Source organism: Heterodontus francisci, chromosome 13 (genome assembly GCF_036365525.1).
Source record: "Heterodontus francisci isolate sHetFra1 chromosome 13, sHetFra1.hap1, whole genome shotgun sequence".
In the NCBI taxonomy this organism is placed as follows: Eukaryota; Metazoa; Chordata; class Chondrichthyes; order Heterodontiformes; family Heterodontidae; genus Heterodontus; species Heterodontus francisci.
The window spans coordinates 114,352,457-114,376,709 of NC_090383.1; the positions used below are offsets into that span (position 1 = coordinate 114,352,457).

Consider the following 24,253-nt stretch of genomic DNA (forward strand, 5'->3'; position numbering starts at 1 on the left):
TTAAAACTACTCCAGTGTCTAAAAGCAGAACATAGTGAGTTGCACTGAACCACAGGACATGTCACTACTTGAATATTAGGAAAATTAAGGCAAATAAATATTCACTATTTCTATTTAGGGCAGCACAGTGGCGCAGTGGTTAGCACCACAGCCTCACAGCTCCAGCGACCTGGGTTCGGTTCTGGGTACTGCCTGTGTGGAGTTTGCAAGTTCTCCCTGTGGCCGCGTGGGTTTCCGCCGACCGCTCCAGTTTCCTCCCACAGCCAAAGACTTGCGGGTTGATAGGTAAACTGGCCATTGTAAATTGCCCCGAGTGTAGGTAGGTGGTAGGAGAACGGTGGGGATGTGTTAGGGAATATGGGATTAATGTAGGGTTAGCATAAATGGGTGATTTGTTGGTCGGCACAGACTCGGTGGGCCGAAGGGCTGTATCTCTCTATGACTCTATATCAAATTTACCTTTCGGTTAGCGTCAAGGCTGGATGCTGGAATCTGCAGAGTCACCTGATACTCTGTCTTCTTCTCCATTTCGTCAGCTATGTAATTTGCTTCGTGTACATAATGATTTGCCTTGGCAATCTGCTCTTGCAACTTCATGAGACTGTGGTTTAGCATTGCCTCTCTGTAAGGATCAGAAAACCATTATAAAAAGCAAAACACCAGTCATAGATGGCTATCTGCAGCACCATGACTGTATTGCAGGATGCAAGATGTGAAGTTCTACAAAACTACCAAAAGCTAGGCAACTGACTTTGATGCCTTCCTATATCTTGGCACAACTGCAAGTGAGTCTTCACTCAGGAGGGTGACAGCAGCCGCAAATCTATGCCAGAGGTGCAATCATCATCTTCATGAGACCAGGGAGAACCCCACCACCCTGACAAAAAGACTCTAATGAAAAATGCAGAATATGCCAATGACGCACCTCTCCTCTGTCCACTGACGTAGCCGCTGTTGAGTGCTGGGGGAGCCGAACGAGAGGCGCTCCATACTGCGGTAATGTTTCTCGGGGGACAAACGTCTGCGTAACTGTTCCAGTTCCCGTTCGTACATCAGGCGCTGCTGTTCAAGTGCAGAGCGCTTCTCCTCCTCATGTTGGCGTTCCAACCTCTGCAGCACTGACTGCATTGCATCTGCCAATACAATAAATCAGTATCAGTACAATGCACAAAATCCCTGCCATCTTAATTTATCTGGCTTGTACATCTACAAACACCTTCAAAAAGCAGTAAGGAACAAGTTTGGTACAAAGTATGTGACAAAGAAGTTGGATATGAAGCTCACTGCCTTTAATTCTTTGAAGAAAATTTCTTCACATTTTTCAGTAGTTTAACCAAGTTACCATCTCATCCTTACAAAACCAAAATACTCTGGGTGCTGGAAACAGAAAATGCTAGAAATGCTAAGCAGGTCTGGCAGCATCTGACAGAGAAACAGAGTTAATGTTTCAGGTTGATGACCTTGCATTAGAATCTGAACCATCAACTTGAAACGTTAACTCTGCTTCTCTGTCCAATGCTGCCAGACCTGCTGAGTATTTCCAGCATTTTCTGTTTTTATAACATCTCAATCTTCATGGGTTTAGCCTCAGGCCTTTATTCATCTACAACGACACCTCTATTATCAATACTCCAATTACCTGCCTTACAGGTCACCTGCCAGAATTTTTGCAGGGCAAAGATCCACACTGTCTGCAAACATCAATATCCTTCTCTCCCGAAATAACACAACTTCATTTGACAAAAGAAATAAAACCTGAACTTATAATGTTATTTGGATTGCATATACCTTTATTTCTATGCCTAAGACATTACTGGATCATATGTTTGAGGTTTATCTGACAATTTGCATGGGAATTCCCTCCATTACTATGGATAACTTCCTATGTAAGAAATACTCCACCTTAGTTCGAAGTTTTGCCTCTCTTCTTGTGTTCATGAAGCACATTTAGTCTCCATTTTCCTCTACATAAATCTCAATTATATCCAAGAATTGAAAACTTTCTCCAAATCCAAAGGTGCTCCAAAACATCTCTTCCATTTCCTAGGCTCAAGATGCACCTTAACAACTGCTGAAATCCATTCAATATTAGGCTTCTGGATCCTCCCACATTTTGCATTGCACTGGATAAGTGTCTATTGCAACCACAACTTAAACACATGATCAGACAGGACAAGTAACGTCTAGAGATTATGAAAGGTGTTACAAAATGCAACCCCTTCTTTCTTTAACGTACAGCTATCTGACCTAAATTGATACTTCAAGGGGTAGAATAATAGTGTACCATGCAAATAAAATAATTGTTTCCTTCTTACCATTGTTTCCAAGAGCCTTCATAGTGACCTCCATCTGTGCAAACTCATAGCTGTAATTGCTCTCACTGGAACCCTCACTGGCACTGTCCCCATCCCCATCCAATTGCTCACTACTGGAACTTTGCTTCATCGGGCTGTCCTGTTCGTCCTCCTCCTGCATTGATTTCCGTTTGGTTTTTGGCAAATTAATTCTGTTAGGTAAAAAAATAAAGTTACAAAGTTGTTAAATAATGAGTGGACCTGGAAATTTGTACTCCAAATATGTTGGATTGACACCTATCTCGCTGCTTTACCTCTGTCACAGCTAATAATAAATCTAGTTAAAAAGCTCCTCCTCCTCATTTGTAATTCAGGACATGCTGTCTCCGGGTAAACCCCAGCCCCTCCCAAGTCTGAATGGCGGAGAATGCAGTTGAACAGGTTCCACAGGATTTGGAATATGCAGCGACAAAGCTTACCCACTATCTTTTGCATGAACACAGAAATAATTAAGTATGGCAACCCAGGCCCTCAAAATTAACTTGATTGCATTACTTGCAACTATTACAAAGGTTTTATAAATCTTAACTCACTTATTCAAGCTACTTGGGTTGCTGCATGGCACAACATGTTGTGACTCAGATAAAAGAGTACATGATAACAGAATTGAGAAAAACTAATTTTCATTTTCTATTCATTCAAATTTACCTAAAGAAATGGTTGTTTCCCCAAAGGATTCGATCGCCGTGGTGAAGCTGCACAGGGCTAGTCACCAAGGAGCCATTCACAAATGTTCTAGGAAAAATCAAAGGTTAGATGCAGAGTCTGAAGAAACATTGGTTAAGTGAACAAACACACAACTTTATATGGCAGCTTTAGCATACTAAAATGTCCCAAAGCTCTTCACAGCAGCATTAAAAAGCAAAGTATGATACTGAGCCATATAAGGAAATATTAAAGCAGATGGCCATAAACTTGCTCAAAGAGGTTTTAAGGAGCGGTTTAAAGAAGCAAAGTGAGGTAGAAAGGCAGAAATGTTTTAGGGAGGGAATTCCAAAGTTTAAGGCCCAAGCAGCCGAAGGCACGGCCACCAATGGTAGGGCAATTAAAATCAGAGATTCCCAAGAGGCCAGGTTTAGAGTTAGGATATCTGGGAGGAGCCTAATGCTTCCTTTAGAAAAATGGTAAAACTTTGGGGCAATTTTCCATACTGAATCATTATTTATCATATGGCTTGAAAACAATAATTTCCACAAGTCCAGGTGCAAATGTCCTGCCTACCCTGTCAGACTGGGAATAATGATGGGTCAATTTTATTTTTAAATCAATTATCTAAGTTATGACTGAAAGAATCTCACCTGGAGCTTTGCTTTGGCGTGAGAATGACTCGTCTCTCTAGAGAGATATCAATGATACAGTGTTCTGGAAGTATTCCCATGCCACACAGTTGAATATCCTGGGAATCATCAGACCCGACTAGAGTATGATTCTGTCAGATGAAAAAAAACGAAATGTCAAATTCCCCTCTCCCACATTGCAAACATGTTCAACAACCAGAATACTTGCCTTAAATACCAACAGTAACTTACAAGTTGCTAATGCAGCCAGTTATTACGATCTGGAATGTACTGCCTGAAAGGTTAGTGGAAGATGATTTAGTAATAACTTTCAATTGAATAAATACTTGAAGGTGAGAAAATTGTAGGGCTATGAAGAAAGAGTCGGGGAGTGGCACTAAATGGATAGTTCTTTCAAAAAGCTTGCAAAGGTATGATGAGATGAATGGCCTACTTCTGTGCTGTAAGATTCTATGAATAAGGCCCTCTGGAATGCATGTAATCACATTTATATATTCTTAGTAACGAACCAATACAACCTATTTTCTACTCGTACTTTTCCACTCGTAACCACTGGTATATTGCTGATACAACAGTGCAGCATTTCTCAAGGAAACAAAACACCAAACACAAATTCCCAGATTTAAGTAGGAAGGAAACACAAAAACATGCAGGAGCCAACAAGAAAATATATGAATCTACTGGGTTCTCTGTCTCTCTGGTCTCCTGCTCATATTTCAAAGTGGCTGCCCTTCTTCCCCACTTGTCTGGTGTTGGGGGAGCACAACTATTCCTCGAGCTGCAAGAAGCGTGAAGTCAAGGGTATAAAGTCAGAATCACTGGATTTTTTGTAAACTCTAATCATAACTTTCGGACCACTCCAGTCTGATGATAATTATTCATAAACAATTATTCTCAGAAGGTAAATACTGTGGTATTACATCAAAAACTTCTATGTTCAATTCTCAGACAGTACTGGAATACTACAACTGTTTTCAATACCAATGAACCAGAAAAATGGGGAGAGAAAAAATTAGTTACACCTGCAGCTCACTTATACATAGGAACAGTAGGAGGCCATTTAGCCCCTCGAGCCTATTTCACCATTCAATGAAATCACGGTTGATCTGTGACCTAATTCCATGCACTGGTTGCAGCTAGAAAGTACACATGCATGGATGGATGGATGCGATCAGGACTAGGCTCAACTCTGAGACCCTCTCCAGTCAAACGACCTGACCATGTCCAATGGAAGTCTGACACTTAGCAAAGTGACAGAGAGCTGTCATTGACCTGTGAACTGCAACTCAGTAAGAATAAGCTACAAAAAACAGTCCTTTTAAATGCAAATCAAAACAATATATACAGTTGCTTTTTGTCAGCTGTGCAAGGCAGCATGTGGCAACAGTAGGAGCTCTGCATAAACAGGGACTGTGGCAGACTGTTCAATGTTACAACAGAAATTGCAATATTATCCACAACCAACATTACCTTTAAATAGTAAACAAGCAGCTCATTTAAGGCTGGATCTGCATTCAGATTCACCAAGAAACATTTGTCATCTCCAACTTTGATTCCCGAGGACTGGAGAGAGATGCCAAGCCTTTCCAATTGCTTCTGACGCTCCTGTAAACACAGTCAGCAGATGATATCTATTTGAATAACATTCAGATGAGAATACCAGTTCACCACATTCACCACAGTACAGTTTCAATAATGAACAACTAAAAGAGAGGAGGGGGAAAACTGACATAAGCAAAGTAGAAGTTTAAGCCATTATTACTGTAGGTAAATGGGCCCCTTATCTGTTTTAGTCACAAGACCCTGTTTAAACATCAGCTAATACAATTACATTTCCATTATCCACATACTCGAGCTTTAACTTTTCAGAGCATTGCTGGTTCTGTAGCAGAAAAAGTAACACATAATTGCGCACAACTACAAATCAGTTAATTACATCAAGTGACTCAGACATCATCAAGAACAATAGATATTATAAGTTTTCTGAACCTCTTGATCAGATTACTTACTGTCTTGTAATCAATAGCAGACTTGGAAGTTAGGTTCTAGATCAGTGGTAAAATTGATAAATCACAAAGTACGTTAGTGCAACAGTTCGTGACTGCAGATACACAAGAAAGATGATGAACAGGTCCAAAAGGTGGTCAATCAGACTTTGAGGTAAGAATTTAAAATAAGTACAACAAAGCCAATCCTAATAAAAACAAGGAGGAAGTCTCCAGAATGCGACCTTAAAGAGATATGGAAATGGGGCATGTAGATAACATTGTTGATCTGGGTAATTTATTTTAATTATCTGATGCTGTTTAAACAGAGCTTAGAAAATGTAAAAGCAGCATTTAATAAGACAACACAGTTTAATGTGATTGTAAAATCAATCTAGTAATAATTAGTATGTTTAGATATTATGATGTCAATAGTATTGAACAAATGTAAAAACCAGACCTTCAATTATTGCACTGTGGACATACTGAAAAGTAGGAAGGCATAAGAATGACGAATAAATGGCCCTTTAACAAGCACAAGCAAGAAAAGCTATAGAAATATTCCACGCTGCAGGCACATTAATCGGGAATTGCAAAGAAAGTTGTTATGGTTGTTAATTGGGGCAACACATCTGGAGATTATGGAATTTACTGGCTGTCCATCTCTAGAGAAGGGCAAGAAGAACTCACTTATGGCCACTCATTCTTCTATATTATTCCTACCATCTTCTAGCTTTAGCCTCTAAACAGTTCTTAAACTAAACTAGCAACTAACTAGAAATGTAAATAGTCGGGGTGAACTGTAACCAAGTCTTCTTTCAATCTCTGGTCCTTTTCATATTTCAAGATATTTGGGGCTGAATTTTCTCGTTCAAGGTGAAGTCCAGTCGCCGGGGCCGAAAGCAGGAGCCATCCCTGCTTCAGCCGGCAGCAGGTCCTTGGAGCAACATATTGCTGGCAGCAGCCAATCGAGCAGCTTCCGTCGGGGGCCACCTACCAGCCCAATAAAATCTCCAGCAGCTCGGCAATGCCACCATTAGTACTGACCCGTGCTAAGACTGCAGCTCCAGGGAAGGGGGGGTGTGTGTGTGTGAGGAGAGAGCTCATGTTGCACATGGGGCGCCACTGCTACCAGGGGGTCCATCTTTGCCCATGGAGTGCCCATAAATGAGGGACCCCACCCCATCCCCTACCCCAACCCCCAGAACCTGTTGCAAGACCGTCAGGGTTTACCTCACCATTTCCCCAAACGGCTGCAGGCCTTTCCGACGCAAGCAAAATGCTCGTGGAGGCGGAAAGTGACCCTTAATTGACCACTTAAGTGGCTCATCGGGCTACCAGGTGGGTGGCCCGCGCCGCCACATTTCCCACTGCTGGCAGTATGGCATGGCCGTGGGAAGATGTAAGGCTCCCCTTCAGCCTTCCCCTTCCACCTCCCAGACCATCTCTAATGGGCCGGGAAAAATTCAGCCTTTGGTATTTGCTTCCCCAAACAGCTCAGTCATGGGGAGTGAGAGGCAGAGAGAGAACAAAGAGAAAGAGGAGAACAATCACAGTACACATACACAGCAGTACAATCACATCTTCATTCCCACTACACGGCACAAACCATTTTGTAGCATCAGACTAGATGGTAGTTGGAGATTTAAAAAAAGTCATTTTTGTGTCCAACTCCTGAAGTTAACTTGCCTCTTTTCTCTTTCAGGTGGTGATTTCTCTGCTATATATGACCAATAGTTTATTTTATTTTTTAATGACCCAAGGTAAATATAACAGCCTTCATCCCCTCCCCGCATTTTCATTTTTTTCTGCAATTATTTGGTCCCTACGTCATGCAGACTTCCAACAACTCTGTTGATATCACTATGTAATTGCGCTTGGAAATATAGAAGGATGGTCGGTGACAATTCTACTCCTACTTTTCCTAACACCCTGTGAGGTCGTTTCCATTTGGCAGCAATGACCAAGCTGAGTACCAGAGCTCACGACAGAAATTTTAGCCAGCAATTTGTGCCTCAGTATTGTAGGATTACAGCATGTTAGAACACCAACACACTGGCTCAGTTTGCTCCCCAATAAGCAATCCCACAAATCCTTCCAATTGGTCAAGCTCTCATTCAGAATACTGGTTTGTACAAATTTTCACCAGACTTCACATCAAGAAATTAATCAAATTAGGGAATTTACTGCTGCATAAACCTGTCAAGCAGTTACTCAGGCCTGAAAGTAGATCCCTCATCTTTCCACTCAGCCAAGGAAATTGGGAGAGAACATACAAAAAGCAACTGAATTAGGGAGCAAGAAAAATATGAAATGGGCAGGAAGAGAAGAAAATTTGAAGACACTAAAATAAGCCTTGGGCCATTTTCTTATGGAAATCTTCTTCCTTTTAAATATTCTTTGGCAAAATTTTAAGATCATGGTGAAACATGTCTGGAAGATTGGAATTCTCTTGCACCTGGCATCAAGCACTCCAAGGTCCCATACAGGTAAATCTCTATTTACTCTGGCACGGCTTAACCCTAACCTCCTAAAAGACCCCCACTGGTGCAAATTCTTTCCCTGCACATCCCAATCACACTTCCAGTGTCTTGAGGAGGAAGAAAAACACAAATCAGTAGCAAATAATAAGCACTAAAATTACGAAGTTAGGAGATGAACACAGATCAATCAAACCAACCAGTCTGTCTCATTGTTTGCCTTCCATACAAGCAAGTAGATAACTCACTTTTACCCATCTGGTTCCCATATCCCTTCCATCCTTTTCCTTTACACACCTTGACAATCTAATATTCAATATTGACATAGTTTCTGTCTCAATCAGTAACCTTGGAAGTGAATTTTACAGCCTCACAACTCTAATGCAAATAACTTCTTCCTGCCCTCTGTGCTAAAGTTTTACAATGGCCCCTCATTTTGTGCTGTGAACCTGCATCCAGTAGAAAATGGATTGATGCTATCCAAATTAATTGCTCGTAGGGTCTGCAGAACCTACTGAGAAACAGTCTGATCTCCTCAATCCAGTCAGGATTCAAACTCAGATCGTTTAGGTGGAATATCAATGTGCCACCTAGTCCCTTGCAAGATTCACCTTCTGCTGTGCACTAAAGGGAAGGGTAGACTGCATAACATACCTGTGCAATGGCTTCTGTTTTCCTAAGCTTTTCTTCCCACGTAACGGTCATTTCCTGAATTAGCTTTTCGGACTCTTCCAAACGATCCTTCAGCTCTGGGGCTTTCATTGCCTGGCATGGGAAATCCAATCAAATATTTGTCAGTAACACATAATTAAGTTCCAACAAACAATTCTAAATAGGAAGTTAAAAATAAAGCTGTTAAGTCATGTTGTTGAAATGAGGATAAACTTTTTTATGCAGCAAGTGGTTAGGATCTGGAATGGGGCTTTCAAAAGGAAATTGGATAAGCACCAAAGAGAAAAAATTTGCAGGGCTACAGGCAAATATCAGGGGAGTGGGACTCAACAGGCTGAATAGCCTCCTTCTGTTCTATAACCATTCTATGATTCTATAAAAAACCTTGAGCTCTTTCATTGAATAGCCGTTACATTTTTTTTTAGGCTATGCAACTTCCAACATGCATACACACTTCCTCCCCACTTAACACTCCCCATTTCACACTCTACTTCATCCCGAGCCTCACATCCTCAGAAATAACTGTAGTTAGTATTAGTGGGCCTAACACCAGGAGACGACCCTTCTTTCAATTTTCACTATCCTGACAGAATACTGCCTAGAAAGACATTCAGGATGCAGTGCAGGTGGGAAGGGTGAAGGTGAACAACATACACTTATTCCAGCCTCAGGCCAAATGGCAGGAGAAGTGGGAGAGACGCACCTCGGCCCTCCATCAGACCCCCAGTGCTATTTAATGGCGGGCATCCATTAACTGCCTACTGTTGGGGACACTGTTCCTTTCATGGACGAGCTCCCGTCTCCAGAGTTGCCGGCCAATTGGTAGGCCAGCAGCTCTGCAGTACCAGCAGCGCCACCTGGAGTGATGGTGAGTGCCAGTACTGCAGGAGACCCTGCATGCATCGAGGACCTGAGAGATCCTGGGACAGGTAAGTGGAGTCGTGGCCGCCGGGACCATTCAGGCAGATGCCGGCGACAAGAGGGTGGGTTGGGCCATCGCCAGCTGGGGAGACCACCGGGGCCCTAGATTTTCCCGAAAGGAGGGAACACCCCACACCCCGAACCCATTAGGAGGCCGCCAGGTGGGTGGCGGGCCCCTGTGTTCCACAAAATTGGAATGGAGGTGGAAAGAGGCCCATTAATTGGCTACTAAATGGCTTCAATTGTTCTAGGGCAGGAAAGCCAGCCTCAGCCTTCCCCGCCCGACACAATGGCAGGGGGCCTGGGCAACGCCAGGAATGGCAGAAAAAAATCCTGCCCTTTAAATGGGTGTTATCTAAAGAGAGCTGAAAATAAACACAACAGATAGTGGACTTAGAATTGCCAAGTAGGGAAACAGATTATAAAACAACGGAAAGTTCATAGAAAAATAATGTTCATAATAATCTATTTCAATGAATATCGCCAACACCACCATGGACAAGTGCACAAACCACCACTAACACCCCAGGAAACCAAAAATAATCCTTTAACAGTACATATCGCTAATAAATACAGATATCCACTGTGTAATACAATACTGAAGTTTGGATGGTATTATAAATCATGAAAGCAAGTCTTCAAATGATCACCTGAATCCTTCAATTAGATTAATGCCTTTGTAATGCCTCCGAGGAGTCTATTCTTTGCATATTATGGGAGAGTCTGTATTTAGCATGCATTTACAAAGGGAAAGAACTTTGCATTGTTTGAGTTATCACTCTACAAATATGTGTCTGTAGATATCTCAGCGGAGCCTAAATCCTGTGTTAGAAATTTATAGCCTGGACTTTGCAGTTATCACCACAGACCTCTGAGCAAGATACCCACAAAGATCTAGCAGTTTTGTGGCAGGAATTTCCCCTTTCAAGATGACAATTTAAATCTGGTTCCAAATCAAAGGGATGTCTTGGCAGCAGCAGTGATGTCAGCAAACAGGTAGGCAACCAATCAAATGGAAGTACTCTCACACACAGCAAACCAGGAAGTGAAAGACACTTAAAATCCTTCAGAATTTAAATTTTCAGATAATGAAATATATGTATGACTTTATTAGGATAGAAACTAAATAAAGATGCAGACTTTCAAATTAAAAAAATTATGTTATTGAAAATGTGGAATTTTTAATCAATGTAGAGAAACCAGACATTCCACAAATACAAAATTAGTTTTTCAGGACCAGTAAGAGTGTTCAGCAGCAAGATAGTATGTTATCAAAAAAAATCCTGTTGCACCTCATTCAAGGGTTTTCATAATGTGACTAACAGCATTCGAGTGGAAGTTCTCATACGAACATAGGAATTAGGAGGAGTCTGCCACTCGGCCCCTTGAGCCTGCTCTGCCATTCAACGCGATCATAGCTGATCTGATTGTAACCTCCACTCCACATTCCCGCCTATCCCCAATAACCTTTCATCCCCTTGCTTATCAAAAATTTATCTACCGCTGCCTTAAAAATATTCAAAGACTCTGCTTCCACTGCCTTTTCAGGAAGAGAGTTCCAAAGACTCACGACCCTCTGAGAGAAAAAATTTCTCATCTCTGTCTTAAATGGGCAACCCCTTATTTTTAAACAGTGATCCCTAGTTCCAGATTCTCCCATAAGAGGGAACAGCCTTTCCACGTCCACCCTGTCAAGACCCCTCAGGAACTTGTATGCTTCAATCACGTCGCCTCTTACTCTTCTAACTCCTGCGGATACAAGTCTAGCCTGTCCAAACTTTCCTCATAAGACAACCCGCCCATTTGAGGTATTAGTAAAGTAAACCTTCACTGAACTGCTTCCATTGCATTTATATCCTTCCTTAAATAAGGAGACCAATACTGTACACAGTACTCCAGATGTGGTCTCACCAATGCCCTGTATAACTGAAGCATAACCTCCCTATTTTTGTATTTAATTCCCCTCACAATAAACAATAATATTCTATTAGCTTTCCTAATTACTTGCTGTACCTGCATACTAACCTTTTGCGATTCATGTACTAGGACACCCAGATCCCTCTGCATTTCAGAGCTCTGCAAGCTCTCACCATTTAGATAATATGCATCTTTTTTACTCTTTCTGCCAAAATGGACAATTTCACATTTTCCCACATTATACTCCATTTGCCAGATCTTTGCCCACTCACTTAACCTATCTAAATCCCTTTGTAGCCTCCTTATGTCCTCTTCACAACTTACTTTCCTATCTATCTTTGCGTCGTTAGCAAATTTAGCAACCATACCTTCGATCCCTTCATCCAAGTCATTGATATAAATTGTAGAAAGTTGAGGCCTCAGTACTGAACCCTGCGGCACACTACTCGTTATATCTTGCCAACCAGAAAATGACCCACTTATGCCGACTGTTTCCTGTTAGCTTGCCAATTTTGTATCCATGGCAAAATATTACCCCCTACACCATGAGCTTTTATTTTCCGCAATAACCTTTGATGTGGCACCTTATCAAATGCCTGCTGGAAATCTAAGTATAGTACATCCACCAGTTCCCCTTTACCCACAGCACATGTTACTTCTTCAAAGAACTCCAATAAATTAGTTAAACATGATTTCCCTTTCACAAAACCATGTTGACTCTGCCTGATTACCTTGAATTTTTCTAAATGCCCTGCTATAATGTCTTTAATAATAGCTTCTAACATTTTCCCTATGTCAGATGTTAAGCTAACTGGCCTGTAGTTTCCTGCTTTCTTTCTCCCTCCCTTTTTGAATAAAGGAGTTACATTGGCTATTTTCCAATAGAATGGAGCCTTCCCCGAATCTAGGGAATTTTGGAAAATTAAAACCAACGCATCAACTATCTCACTAGCCACTTCTTTTCGGACCCTAGGATGAAGTCCATCAGGACCCGGGGACTTGTCAGTCCGCAGCTCCAGCAAATTGTTCAGTACTACTTCCCTGGTGATTGTAATTTTCTGGAGTTCCTCCCTCCCTTCCATTTCCTGATTTACAGCTATTTCTGGGATGTTACTTGTATCCTCTATGGTGAAGACCGATACAAAATACCTGTTCAATTGATCTGACATTTCCTTATTTTCCGTTATTAATTCCCCAGACTCACTTTCTATAGGACCAACGCTCACTTTGTTAACTCTTTTCTTTTTCAAATGCCTATAGAAACTCTTACTGTCTTTATATTTCTAGTCAGCTTTCTCTCGTACTCTAATTTTTCTCTCCTTATCAATCTTTTAGTCGTTCTTTGCTTCTTTTTATATTCTGTCCAATCTTCTGACCTGCCACCCATCGTTGCACCATTATATGCTTTTTCTTTAAGTTTGATACTATCTTTAACTTTTTTAGTTAACCACGGATGGTGGGTCCTCCCCTTGGAATTTTTCTTTATCTTTGGAATGTATCCTGTGTATTCTGAAATATCCCCTTAACTGTCTACCACTGCATCTCTACTGATGTATCCCTTAACCTACTTTAGCAGTTCACTTTTGCTAGCTCTGCTTTCATGCCCTCATACTTGCCCTTATTTAAGTTGAAAATACTAGTCACAGACCCACTCTTCTCTCCCTCAAACTGAATGTAAAATTCAATCATATTATGATCACTGCTGCGTAGGGGCGTCTTCACTAGGAGGTCATGAATCAATCCCATCTCATTGCACAATACAAAGTCTAGTATGGCCTGCTCTCTAGTTGGCTCCAGAACATGCTGTTCTAAGAAACTATGAAAATATTCTACGAGCTCTTCATCTAGGCTACCTTTGCCCATCTGATTTTTCCAGTCTCAATGTAGATAAAAATCCCCCATGATTAGCACTGTACCATTCTGACAAGCTCCCATTATTTCTTCCTTTATACCCCATCCTACCATGTGGTTACTGTTAGGGCACCTGTACACCACTCCCAAAAATGACTTCTTGCCCTTTATCATTTCTCATCTCGACCCAAACCACTTCTACATCCTGGTTTCCTGGACTTAGGTTATCCCTCTCTATTATGCTAATACCATCATTAATTAGCAGAGCCATCCCCTCAACTTTTCCTCGCTTCCTGTCCTTCCTAAATGTCACATACCCTTCAATAGTCAGGTCCCAATCTATGTGACCCTTCAGCAATGTCTCTTTAATGGCTATCATCGTACTTAATTATTTCTATTGTGCTTTCAGTTCATCTGTTTTGTTTCGAATGCTACGTGTATTCAGATACAGAGCCTTTTGTTTTGTCCTTTTATTATTTTTGTAACCTCTAGCCTTGTCTGATGATTTACTCTTAGATTTGTACTCACTGACCCTTCTGGTCAAGGTGTTTATCTTATCTCATATTAATACCTTTCTCTCTTGCCTTGTCTCAACTTTTTGATTTACATCTTTCCAAATTTGATCCCTTGCCCCCACTATTTAGTTTAAAACCTTCTCTATTTCCCTAGTTATGCAGCTTGCTAGAACACTGGTCCCAGCACAGTTCAGGTGTAGACTATCCTAACGGTACAGCCCCCACTTTCCCCAGTACTGCTGCCAGTGCCCCACGAACCAGAACCCACTTCTACCACACTAGTCTTTCAGCCACGCATTCATTTCTCTAATATTATTTGCCCCACACCAATTTGCACGTGGCTCAGGTAATAATCCAGGAGTTATTACCTTTGAGGTTCTGCTTCTTAATTTGGTGCCTAGCTCTTCATACCGTCTATGCAGAACCTCTTTCCTTGTCCTGCCTATGTCGCCTCCCCCTCCCATTGTAAGTTCCTCTCCAGCCCCGAGCAGATGTCCCGAACCCTGGAACCAGGCAGGCTCTTTGCTGCAGAGAACAGTGTCAATCCCCCTCACTATACTGTCCCCTACTACCACTACTTTCCTTTTTACTCCCCCCACTTGAACGGCTTCCTGTACTATGGTGCCATGGTCAGTCTGCTCATCCACACTACAGTCCTTGCACTTATTGCTCAATTGCAAGGGCTGAGGCTCCTCCACCCCCACCTTCTTGATCCCCTTGCCTGTCTGACTCACAGTCACACCTCCTGTCCTTGACCAAAACAGACGACCCTATCCTAAGAGGTGTGACTGCCTTCGGGAACAAAGTGCCCAGATAAATTTTCCCCTCCCTGATGTATCTCAGTGTCTGCAGCTCGTCCTCTAGCTCAATGACTCCGAGCTGGAGCTCCTCAGGCTGCAGACACTTACTGCAGACGCGGTTGCCATGGATTGCCGTGGCAGCCAGGAGCTCCTACATACTGCAGCCAGGACACATCACCTGTCTTGACATCTTAATTGTGTTAATTTAATTTAATTTATTTTTAATTAATTTATAGTTCCCCTCCTTACCAAACTCCCTTCTTCACACTCTGTGTCCTCCAGCAGCACTCATCAATTCATGATTGCAAGGGAGACAGCTGTCTATGGGAACTTCAACAGCACACCCTATGGAAAAGCATAGCTTCACTGACAGCATTTCTGTGTTATTCTGTACTCCTGAAATTGCTGTCAGTTTCAGTGGGTTAACAGTAGCAAACGCTGACAGTTTCGCTGTCATTACCACATCAAAATCCAGGCCAATAAATCGCTGCTTTAGCCCCAGAGTATTGTGGACAATTCTGGGCACCACACTTCAGGAAAGATGAAAGGCCTCAGAAAGGAGGTGGGTTACCAAGGAATAGGGACCTCAGTTATGAGGAGAGGTTGGAAAAGTTAGGACTGTTCCTCTTTGGAACATTAGGTGACCTAATAGAGGTTTTCAAGATCATGAGAGGTTTTCATAGTGTAGATCGAGAAAAACTATTCCCTCTGATGAGTGAGTCAATAACCAGAGGTCACAGCTTCAAAATTACTGACAAAAGATCTAGAGGGAAAAGCGGAGAAATATTTTCAGTTCGAGAACACTCTACTTGAAGATGTGGTGGAAGCTGATTCCATAAATAATTTTAAAAGGGTGTTGGGCAGGGTACTTAATAAGGAACTTACAGGGTTACAGACAAGATGCGGGAATGTGGGCTAAGAACGACTTAGCCAGCACGGACAGGACAGGCCAAATAGCCTCCCTCTGTGCTGTGAGCTTTTATGATTCTATCAGAAATTAACATACATTCTCCAGCAGGGGTCACTGTAGCCCTGGATGTTCCCGTCCCTATTCCAACTTTAGCATGCCTCTGACTCTCACGTGAAAGCAGCTTTTTAAATCAGTATTAACCAGGATTTGGTTTATATAAGTACAACACCTGCCAGTGCATTTACTAATTGAGCCATCCTCGATCAGACAGCTGCCTCTGGATTAGAAATTCTTTTAACATCCTGTAGCACAATATTCTGTGCGGCTAATATTTAATTAACATTCACTTAATAATTCCAAGCCCTCTTCCATAGATTAGATACAGATCCCACTAATCAATCCGAATGGGTGTGACAATTATTCTGTTTAAAATCTGGGATTCCTATCACGTCATACCTCTGCTCTGGAGAGCTGCTCCCGCAGTTTATCTACTTCCTCACGGAGTTCCCGGATGATCCGAGCGTTGGGATCCTCATTCACCACAGCATGATTAATGATGTTTTTGGCTCTGTCTGCGTACCTTAGCGTTGACAGTGTTTCATCGTAATTGTCCGCTGCAGGGCTGACTGTTGCGATCATTGCTGTTTTGCTATTTCCACCAAGGCTATCCTGCATTTTTGTAAAATCAAGCAATGAATTGGATTACATATCTCAATTATATCTTATCCCTTTAAATCTGTGTTATCACCTAAATAAAACCTGTCGCTTCCTTAGTTGGTGAATGTGAATTGGATTTTTAAAAACCTTGTGAAATCACATCACTACACTTAAAGGTTAGAAAAAGCCCACCCTGTCTTAATAGCTCACTGCGTATGTGACAGCTTTGTAGAGAGCTAAGCTGCATAAATCAATAAGGTCCATATCCGAGTTAGCTGATCTTCCTCCACCTGTGAGACAGAGAATGTGGGGGCAAAGTGGGAGGGGGTGTGGGTAGTTGAACAAGCACTAGGTCCCATTTCTAATCACTACTCAGTGAAGTGTACACTGAAAAATGTGTGCGTATGGACACTAATTGATGGCAGGACTGAGTCTGACTAATAGGTTCCCCTTTCCCCCATGATCAATCACCTACCAATACAAACTATCAAAGCTCACTCAAGGAATGATTACTTGATAAGGTACTGAGAAGAGCCAAAGTTGAAATAATTATATCAACTTATAGTCAGCACCAAATGAATTATGGGCAGTTTTGCAACCAGGACCCAGGTCAAAATAAGATGCAACATTAGACTGCCCCAAACTGATTTCAGTTCGTACCCATCAGGAGAATAAGGAAATTACTTCAATCCCAGCCCTAGTTTCATCAAAACACAGTTAAGAAGTAAAAAGTCAGTGATCAAATCCGTGGTGACAGCAAGTCTTACAAAAAAATCCAATTCATGTCGGAACCAATTTATCATTTACTTTAAAAAAAAATTTTGAAAATGCAAATTAACTGGGACACACAATGAGAAATAAAACTCGGATACAACCCTATGGAGTAAAGGACCGATTGTCAATTGTTCCCGGGTTGTTACTGCAGCACTGATTTGCCCTCAGACGAGCAGTGGGATACAGATTAATGCATCACAATTTTATTTTGGGGGGTGATGGGGTGGGGGTGGTATTACACCAGGAAAAACATACAGGACACTATTTTCTTACTACTCACACTAATCTCTCCCAGTACCAGTCTATTTATTTTAGAAACAATCACCCAACAGAACTGAATTAGGACTCACTCAAGTATTAGCGCCAGAAGCCACAGTGGCAGCAATAAAACTGCCAGTTCCTTGATACGAACAGTAATCAACTTTCTTTTTAAAGTTTGCCTGGTATCCTCAGTTAAGTATACTGAAAAGATAGATAAACCATCCTGTTTCTATAATACCCACCAGCAGCCAATTTAACCAGAAATGACAAACAGAACCTGAAACACAAAGAATTAGCTAATCTACTGCTGAAGCAGATCAACCTGCGCTTCAGTGTGTAAACTCTAACAAAGCACACAACTGGTGATGAGTAAGGAACAGTGGGCAGTACAGATGTCAAACTATTTCCCTTGACTGAAGCAGACCCAGTAGAGTGCTTAATAAGACTATGGCTCACAGATACTGGCTGAATAGAAATACAGCTCTTAAATCAAAAACCTAACCTTTATCACCACATTCTTTCCACTCCTCCCCTGAAGTCAGTGACTGAAGTACATACTATGGACACAGCACAACACCAAAGTGGTAATTTCCCATTTGGGACTCTAGAAAGTGGCCGTGAGCCGGCTATTCCATGTGGGCATAGCTGGGCTGAGCTTAATCCTATGACAAACACATGTCCACCACAGCAGACATCACTGAATACTGTTAAGAAATGGGAAGCCCCTTTGCTGAGATCAGCTAATTAAGCACAGGGGTCAAACCTGAGAAGACTGTCCAGAGTATTTGAAAAAAAGTGACATCACAGGAAAGCTGCAAGGTGATTGGTTGGTGAGTAACTGCTGGTAGGGAATAACTCTAAATAGCTGGCTTAGTAACTAAGGTAAGAAAAGTCTCCAAGTTTATTTTCAGATATAGTAAGTAGTGTTTTTTAGGGAGTTTTTAGGTAGTAATGAGGACCAGGGAAGGAGGGCCCGAGAGTAATTGATATTATTTGATATTAAGCATCTTCCAAAAGGTTCAATTTAAAGGGTTGAGTCATGGCAGGAGAGCTCAAAGACGTGGTGTGCTCCTCATGCTTTGTGGGAAGCTGGGAACAATCCCAGTGCCCGGGACCAGCATGTGTGCAGGAAGCGTCTCCAGCTGCAGCTCCTGGAAGCCTGGGTTTTGGAGCTGGAGCGGCATCTGGGGACACTGTGGAGCATCCGTTAGGCGGACAGCATCGTGGATGACACATATAGAGGTGATCACACCGCAGGCTTAGACGCCACAGGCAGGAAGAGAATGGGTGACCACCAGGCAGAGCAAGAGGACTAGGCAAGCAGTTCAGGAATTTCCTGTGGCTATTCCCCTGCAAAACAGAGATACTGCTTTGAATACTGTTGGGGGGAATGGTGTCTCAGGGGAAAGTAGCAGCAGCAACAGCCAAATTCGTTGCACCACGGTTGGCTCTGCTGCACAGGGGAGGAGTAAAAAGTGTGGTAATGCAATAGTTATAGGGGATTCAATTGTAAGGGGAATAGATAGGCATTTCTGTGGCCGCAAAAGAGACTCCAAGATGGTATGTTGCCTCCCTGGTGCTAGGGTCAAGGATGTCTCAGAGCAGTTACTGGACATTCTGAAGGGGAAGGGTGAACAGCCAGCGGTTGTGGTACACATTGGTACAAACGACGTAGGTAAAAAAAAAAGGATGAAGTCCTAAAAGCAGAATATAGGGAGTTAGGAATTAAGTTGAAAAGTAGGACCTCAAAGGTAGTGATCTCAGGATTACTACCATGGCCACGTGTTAGTCAGAGTAGAAATAGCAAGATATATCGAATGAATACGTGGCTGAAGAGATGGTATGAGGGGGAGGGTTTTAGATTCCTGGGACATTGGGACCAGTTCAGGGGGAGGTGGGACCAGTACAAACTGGACGGGTTACACCTGGGCAGGACCGGGACTGATGTCCTGAGGGAGTATTTGCTAGAGTGGTTGGGGAGGGTTTAAACTAAAATGGCAGCGGGATGGGAACCTTTGCAAGGAGTCAGAGGAGAGGGGACTAAAGACAAGAACAAAAGCCAGTTAGGGGAATATGAAAAGTGATAGGCAGAGAAATCAAGGGCAAGAATCAAACAGGACCACAGTACAAAATAGTGGGAAGGGGACAAGTAATGTTAAAAAGACAAGCCTTAAGGCTTTGTGCCTTAACGCGCGGAGCATTCGCAATAAAGTGGATGAATTAATCGCGCAAATAGTTGTAAACGGGTATGATATAGTCAGGATTATGGAGACATGGCTGCAAGGTGACCAGGGATGGGAAATGAACATCCAGGGGTATTCAGTATTTAGGAAGGACAGACAAAAAGTAAAAGGCAATGGAGTTGCATTGCTGGTTAAAGAGGAAATTAACACAACAGTGAGGAAGGATATTAGCTCTGACTATGTGGAATCTGTATGGGTAGAGCTGAGAAACACTAAGGAGCAAAAAGCATTACTGGGGGTTGTACATAGACCCCCAAACTATATTGGTCATGTTGGGAATGGCATTTAACAGGAAATTAGAGACGTATGCAATAAAGGAACATGTGTAATTATGGCTGACTTTAATCTGCATATAGATTGGGCAAATCAAATTAGTCACAATACCGTAGGAGGAGGAATTCTTGGAGTGTACACGGGATGGTTTTCTGGACCAATACGTTGAGGAACCAACTGGAGAATAGGCCATCCTAGACTGGGTATTGTGTAATGAAAAGGAATAATTGACAATCTAGTTGTGCGAGACCCCTTGAGGATGAGCAACCATAATATGATAGAATTCTTCATCAAGATGGAGAGTGACATAGTTAATTCTGAGACAAGGGTCCTGAATTTTAATAAAGGAAACTACGAAGGTATGAGGCGCAAGTTGGCTATGAAGGATTGGGAAACATTACTTAAAGGGATGGCGGTGGATAGGCAATGGCAAACATTTAAAGAGTGCATGGATGAACTGCAACAATTATTTGTTCCTGTCTGGCGCAAAAGTAAAACGGGAAAGGTAGCCAAACCATGGCTTACAAGGGAAATTAGAGATTGCATTAGATCCAAAGAAGTGGCATACAAATTCGCCAGAAAAAACAACAGACCTGAGTATTGGCAGCAGTTTAGAATTCAGCAAAGGAGGACAAAGGGATTGATTATGAAGGGGGAAATAGAGTATGAGAGTAAGCTTGCGGGGAACATAAAAACTGACTGTAAAAGTTTCTATAGGTATGTGAAGAGAAAAAGATTGGTGAAAACAAATACAGGTCCCTTACAGTCAGAAACAGGGGGATTTATTATGGGCAACAAGAAATGGCTGATCAACTATATGCATACTTTGGTTCTGTCTTCACAAAGAAAGACAGAAATATCATACCAGAAATGTTGGGGAACACAGGCTTTAATGATAGGGAGGAACTGAAGGAAATCAGTATTAATACAGAAATGGTGTTGGGAAAATTGATGGGATTGAAGGCCGATAAATCCAAGGGCCTGATAATCTACATCCCAGAGTACTTAAGGAAGTGGCCCTAGAAACAATGGATGCATTGGGAGTCATCTTTCAAGATTCTGTAGACTCTGGAACAGTTCCTACAGATTGGAGGGTAGCTAATGTAACTCTACTATTTAAAAAGGGAGTTAGAGAGAAAACAGGTAATTAAAGACCAGTCAGCCTGACATCGGTAGTGGGGAAAATTAAAGAGTCCATTATCAAAGATTTTATAGCAGAACACTTGGAGAACAGTGGTAGAATTGGATAGAGTCAGCATGGATTTACGAAAGGGAAATCATGCTTGACAAATCTACTACAATTCTTCGAGGATGTAACTAGTAGAGTTGATGAGGGGGAGCCAGTGGATGTGGTTTATTTGGACTTTCAGAAGGCTTTCGACAAAGTCCCACATAAGAGATTAGCGTGTTAAATTAAAGAGCATGGGATTGGGAGTAGTGTATTGCAATGGACAGAAAATTGGTTGGCAGACAGGAAACAAAGAGTAGGAATAAACGAGTCTTTTTCCGAATGGCTGGCAGTGACTAGTGGGGTACCACAGGGATCGGTGCTAGGGCCCCAGCTATTCACAATATATATTGATGAATTAGATGAGGGAACTAAATGTAATATCTCCAAATTTGCAGATGACACAAAACTGGGTGGGAGGGTGAGTTGTGAGGAGGATGCAGAAAGGCTTTAGGGTGATTTGGACAAGTTGAGTGAGTGGGCTAATGCATGGCAGATGCAGTATAATGTGGATAAATGTGAGGTTATCCACTTTGGTAGCAAAAACAGGAAGACAGATTATTATCTGAATGGCTATAAACTGAGAGAGGGGAATATGCAACGTGACCTGGGTGTTCTCGTACGCCAGTCGTTGAGGTAAGCATGCAGGTGCAACAAGCGGTATAAAAGGCAAATGGTATGTTGGCCTTCATAGCAAGAGGATTCAAGTACTGGAGCAGAGATGTCTTGCTGCAATTATACAGGGCCTTGGTGAGGCCACACCTGGAATATTGTGTGCAGCTTTGGTCTCCTTATCTGAGGAAGGATGTTCTTGCTATAGATGGACTGCAGCGAAGATTTACCAGACTGATTCCTGGGATGGCGGGACTGACGTATGAGAAGAGATTGAGTCGGTTAGGATTATATTCACTGGAGATCAGAAGAGTGAGGGGGGGATCTCATAGAAACCTATAAAATTCTAACAGGACTTGACAGGGTAGATGCAGGAAGGATGTTCCCGATGGTGGGGGAGTCCAGAACCAGGGGTCATAGTCTAAGGATACGGAGTAAACCTTTCAGGACTGAGATGAGGAGAAATTACTTCACCCAGAGAGTGGTGAGCCTGTGGAATTTGCTACCACAGAAAGCAGTTGAGGCCAGAACATTGTATGTTTTCAAGAAGGAGTTAGATATAGTTCTTGGGGCGAAGGATATCAAAGGATATGGGGGGGAAGCAGGAACAGGTTAATGAGTTGGATGATCAGCCTTGATCATAATGAATGGCGGAGCAGGCTCAAAGGGCAAAATGGCCTACTCCTGCTCCTATTTTCTATGTTTCTATGTTTACTGGGTGGTATATTTACACAATAAGCCAAAGAACCTTACATCACCACATGTTCTATTGAACCATGATAACAGTTCACATTCAAAGTTTACCCTGTGGCAAAGTTGACTATAAATAGGCTTCCATACAAGTCCTGTAACTGCACCATTTGGTTTCTCAATCGCCTCTGAATTAAAAGTAAAATGCTCTTAATTTACTGTTCATACCATATTCCATTTATTATAACAGGTAGGTAGACAGCTTACTATAAAACCTCTCAGCACTAAAGCTGCCAACAGTGGGGTGGCACTTTTTTTTCTTCTTTCCCCTTCCCCCCACCATCCCCACCCCTCACAACTGCCTAGCCTCTAATCTGCTTTCAAACTATTGCTACATCACGAATCATGGACATGCATATGACCACGTACAGGCTGCAGATCTTACTTATTTTGAAAAGCAGTAACCTAGGTGAACTATCAGTTTACCTTGAGTAGCCAGGTCAGTACAGAGTCCCTATACGGGACAAACTTGTTCTTGTTTTTACCAGCAGCCTGATCTGCCAGAGCAGAGATTACCAGGCCTAAAGTTGTTAAGGATCTGGAAAAAAAAGTCAGCATAAAGAAACATTACATGAGCAAGAAAATGGTCTTGTATTCATCCACCCTTGAAGACAAATCCAATAGTCACAAGGACAATAAAATAAAATGTTTTTCACTCTTAGAGGACATTTTTTTAATTCATTCATGGGATGTGAGCATCCTGGCAAGGCCAGCATTTACCGCCCATCCAAAGTGCCTTTGAAAAGATGGTGGTGAGCCACCTTCTTGAACCACTGCAGTTCATATGGTGTAAGTACATCCACAGTACTGTTAGGGAGGGAGTTCCAGGATTACAAATCACCAGGGAAGTGGCACTGAACAAATTGTTGGAGCCGCGCCGCGGGCTGACAAGTCCCCGGGTCCTGATGGACTTCATCCTAGGGTTTAAAAGAAGTGGCTGATGAGATAGTTGATGCGTTGGTTTTGATTTTCCAAAATTCCCTAGATTCGGAGAAGGTTCCATTAGATTGGAAAATAGCCAATGTAACTCCTTTATTCAAAAAGGGAGGGAGACAGAAAGCAAGAAACTACAGGAGCTAGCTTAACATCTGTCATAGGGAAAATGCTGGAAGCTATTATTAAAGACGTTATAGCAGGGCACTTAGAAAAATTCAAAGTAATCAGGCAGAGTCAACAGGGTTTTGTGAAAGGAAAATCATGTTAAACTAATTTATTGGAGTTCTTTGAAGTAAAATGTATTTTGGATCAAGGGGAACCGGTGGATATACTGTACTTAGATTTCGAGAAGGCATTTGATAAGGTGCCACATCAAAGGTTATTGCGGAAAATAAAAGCTCATGGTGTAGGGGTAACATTTTGGCATGGATACAAGGTTGGTTAGCTAACAGGAAACAGAGAGTAGGCATAAATGGGTCATTTTCTGGTTGGCAAGATGTAACAAGTGGTGTGCCACAGGGATCTGTGCTGGGGCCTCAAGTTTTTACAATTTATAATAAATGACTTGGATGAAGGGATCGAAGGTATGGTTGCTAAATTTGCTTATGATACAAAGATAGGTAGGAAAGTAAGTTGTGAAGAGGGCATAAGGCGGCTAACAAAGGGATATAGTTGGGTTAAGTGAGTGGGCAAAGATCTGGCAAATGGAGTATAATGTAGGAAAATGTGAAATTGTCCATTATGGCAAGAATAATAAAAAAAGCATATTATCTAAATCGTGAGAGATTGCAGAACTCTGAGATGCAGAGGATCTGG

At 42.1% G+C, this 24,253-nt stretch overlaps 1 protein-coding gene across 4 annotated transcripts in view; it reads right to left on the bottom strand.

Annotated features, from left to right (window-relative positions):
- LOC137376612 (kinesin-like protein KIF13B) overlaps window positions 1-24,253 on the bottom strand; it is a 172,208-nt gene that overhangs the window by 61,549 nt on the left and 86,406 nt on the right. For all 4 annotated transcript variants that reach the window (XM_068045496.1, XM_068045495.1, XM_068045497.1 and 1 more), the window contains 9 exons: window positions 22,928-23,039; window positions 16,160-16,372; window positions 8,772-8,882; window positions 5,123-5,257; window positions 3,653-3,783; window positions 3,003-3,089; window positions 2,316-2,506; window positions 926-1,133; window positions 460-622 (listed from right to left, as the gene is read on the bottom strand). In XM_068045496.1, coding sequence (XP_067901597.1) covers window positions 460-622; window positions 926-1,133; window positions 2,316-2,506; window positions 3,003-3,089; window positions 3,653-3,783; window positions 5,123-5,257; window positions 8,772-8,882; window positions 16,160-16,372; window positions 22,928-23,039 — 1,351 coding nt within the window. The remainder of the gene's footprint in view (window positions 1-459; window positions 623-925; window positions 1,134-2,315; window positions 2,507-3,002; window positions 3,090-3,652; window positions 3,784-5,122; window positions 5,258-8,771; window positions 8,883-16,159; window positions 16,373-22,927; window positions 23,040-24,253) is intronic.